The 2,934-nt window shown below is 51.7% G+C and overlaps 1 protein-coding gene across 1 annotated transcript in view; it reads left to right on the plus strand.

Annotated features, from left to right (window-relative positions):
- The window catches only part of CDON (cell adhesion associated, oncogene regulated), a 51,632-nt gene that overhangs the window by 24,356 nt on the left and 24,342 nt on the right, over positions 1-2,934 (plus strand). The window contains exon 13 of the mRNA XM_009892553.1: positions 1,583-1,688. Within this exon, the coding sequence (XP_009890855.1) occupies positions 1,583-1,688 (106 nt within the window). The remainder of the gene's footprint in view (positions 1-1,582; positions 1,689-2,934) is intronic.

Here is a 2,934-nt window from a genome sequence, read left to right on the forward strand (position 1 = left end):
GAATCCCAGAATCGATCGATCCCAGAATCAGAGAATCAGAGAATCGATCGCGGAATCACTGAATCAGAGAATCGATAGCAGAATCGATCCCAGAATCACAGCATGGTCAGGGTTGGAAGGGACCTCTGGAGATCATCTAGTCCAACTGGGAGATGACGCTGTTCCTGGCAGGAGGTTCGGGGTTGGATGGTAGCGTTGGGTGGCCGATGGGGCCGCGTGCCTCTCGAGCCCTTTGCCCCCCCCCCATTTCCAACCCCTTTTTCCTCCTCCTCGGCGCCTCCGTCAGTTGTTCGCTGCCTTCTGCTCCATCTCCCAACCTCCCTCCGCCTCGCTCTCCCCTTCCAGCTCCCTGGGGATGCCGCGCAGCGCCGCCTCGGCTTACGCCAGCTGTGCGCCCCACCAGCAACTCCAGTAAAAGGCTCCAACCGGAGCCGCCGTACTCCACCCGCTTCGGCACGGCCGTACGGAGAGGCACCAGTGGGCTTAACTCTGTCCAAACCCCTCTTGGTGCCACGAGTTGCCAACGAGTCGGCTTTCGTCCATCCAGGTTGTCCCGGCCGGAAGCGGGCAGCCGCTTTTTTTTTTTTAAAACCCACCATCTATCCCTCGCGCCCGGTAGAGGTTTCGTCTCGGAGGAACGTTTTCCTTTCCCCTGTTGGCCTCGTCTTTCGTAAACGAGTACTTTAAAGTCCTTATTGAAAGCCCCAGAAGGTTCTTCGCTCTTGTTTTGAAATCGAAGCCCCTTGGTGTACTTTGGAGGATTTAACGCGTAGAGTTCCCGGTGTTAGTTTGCTCTGCGAGCTCGGCCTTAAGAGATGTTAAGGATAATAAACTTAAAATAACCTCTGGTTCCTCGGGAGGCTGCGTGACTTCAAGGCAAATATTCTCGCGCCGGGTTTCAGTGTGCCCTTAAATCTTTCTGAAGTAAAAACGCTCTTAACTTTTCCGTTGCCGTTAACGGCGCAGATTTTCCGGCGGGTCGTGGTCCGACCCTAATCGACGTTGAAGCGATGTGGGAGGAAAGTCTCAGCCCCAGCTCGACCGCTTGGCCCCGTGCGACCCTCCCTTTGGGGGTTGGTTGGGTTTTTTTTGGTGGTTTTTTTGGTTTTTTTTTTTTTTTTGGCTAGAGGAATAGAAATAAAAGCAAGCCAGTAGATAAAGAGATGTGCTAGTGTGTTTCCTTGACTTCCACTCTCCAACTCCTCTCCAGTTAAGCAACCTTCTGTTCTCTATTTCAGGTTGCTTCTTGAGTTTAGGAGTGGGCTCCGGGATAAAAAAAATAGGCCACTAACCCATTGATAAAAAGGCTTCTTAGAGAGTCATGCTAAGAAAGTTTATGAGCAACTTCTGGCTGGCTCATTGACAGAAGTTACTCATCCTGAGAGACAGTAAAGGGGGCAATTGATCAACAGTTCTCTTCCGTGAACCTCCCCCTCGCTCGCCTAACCTTATTTGGAAAAAAAAAACAAAACCCCAAAAAAATAAAAACCACCCAAAAAAACCCCAACGTATTTCCCAGGTGATGAGATACCGAGGATGAAATTTTCCTTCCCTAACGCCGCCTTTTCCAATTCTCCCGTAGTATATTCCGTCGAGCAACAACAACACCCCCATCCAAGGATTTTACATCTATTACCGCCCTACGGACAGCGACAACGACAGCGACTACAAGAGGGACGTCGTGGAAGGTACGGCGCGCCGTACCGACGCGGCTGGCTGGGGGGAAGGATCGCCGCGTTGGCTGCCTTTATATGAAATCCAAACGGCTTTTTTCCCCCAACTGGGCGCCGTGTTTCGCGGAAGCAGCCCTCGCGACCGCGGGCCCTCGGGTTCCGCCCACGCGTGAACTCGGTTCTTCCTCCTGAAGCCTCTCCCGCGTGGAAACCCGAGAACGAAACAGTGGGTTTAAGTCTTGTCGCGTTACGCTGCGGCAAATCCTCAACGCGGATGCGTTTAAAGCGCTTTCGGCCGTCGAGGGAAGAGAAAGCGGCGTAAACCCCATTTAACCCCCGGGGGGAAGCACATCTGAGCTGCCTTACCAGTAACTCCCTGGTTTTTTCAACTGGTTTACCCCAGCGCGGATTTTTCGAAGCTGGGCAGCGCCTCCCGTCTAATCACCCTTCTCTCCTCTTTCCCCGCTTAATTGCTTATCCTGCTGTAAGGAAGTTAATTTTAGCCTCGAGCGCCGCAGTACGCTGCAAACGCAGGTACGTCTGTGCTCCGCTCCCCCTTTTCCTCAGTTTCTATTTTTATTTTTATTTTTATTTTTTAATTTTTTTTCCCCCCCCCTCCCCGCGCATATGAGCTCATCATTTTCCTGGAAGAAGTTATTAGATAATGTCTATATTAGTCCAGAAGCGGAAAAACCCTTTTAAAAATATTTTCCTTATTGCTTGGGCTGAATAAACGTAGTGATCTCATTCTGTCCCGATGACGTTAATTAATTTTTAATTATTATTATTATTTTTTCCCTTCATTCATTTCAGTTACGGGAGGAAGGGGCCTTTCTTTTGCAAATTTTTCCCCTGCCTGACAATACTCGGCGCAGTACGTTCCACGCGTGCCGGGAGCTTTTTTTGGCAGGCTGTAAAGGCGCTGCGGATGCAGAGCTGCGGCTCGGAGCAGCGCTTTCAAGAAGCGGACGCAGTCTGCGCCTTCAGCTGCACATCTGTTTTAGCCTTCGCTGCGCGGAACGTCCGTGTTTATAAAGCTGAGACGCCGAGCGCGCTCCGCTCTGAAATCAGCTTATTTCCGATTTTTTTTCCCCCTTCTCCTCCTTTCCCCCTTCTCCTCCTTTCCCCCTTCTCCTCCTTTCCCCCTTCCTCCTCCTTTCCCCCTTCCTCCTCCTTTCCCCCTTCCTCCTCCTTTCCCCCTTCCTCCTCCTTTCCCCCTTCCTCCTCCTTTCCCCCTTCCTCTCCTTTCCCCCTTCCTCTC

This window comes from Charadrius vociferus, unplaced genomic scaffold, assembly GCF_000708025.1.
Source record: "Charadrius vociferus isolate BGI_N301 unplaced genomic scaffold, ASM70802v2 scaffold289, whole genome shotgun sequence".
Classification (NCBI taxonomy): domain Eukaryota; kingdom Metazoa; phylum Chordata; class Aves; order Charadriiformes; family Charadriidae; genus Charadrius; species Charadrius vociferus.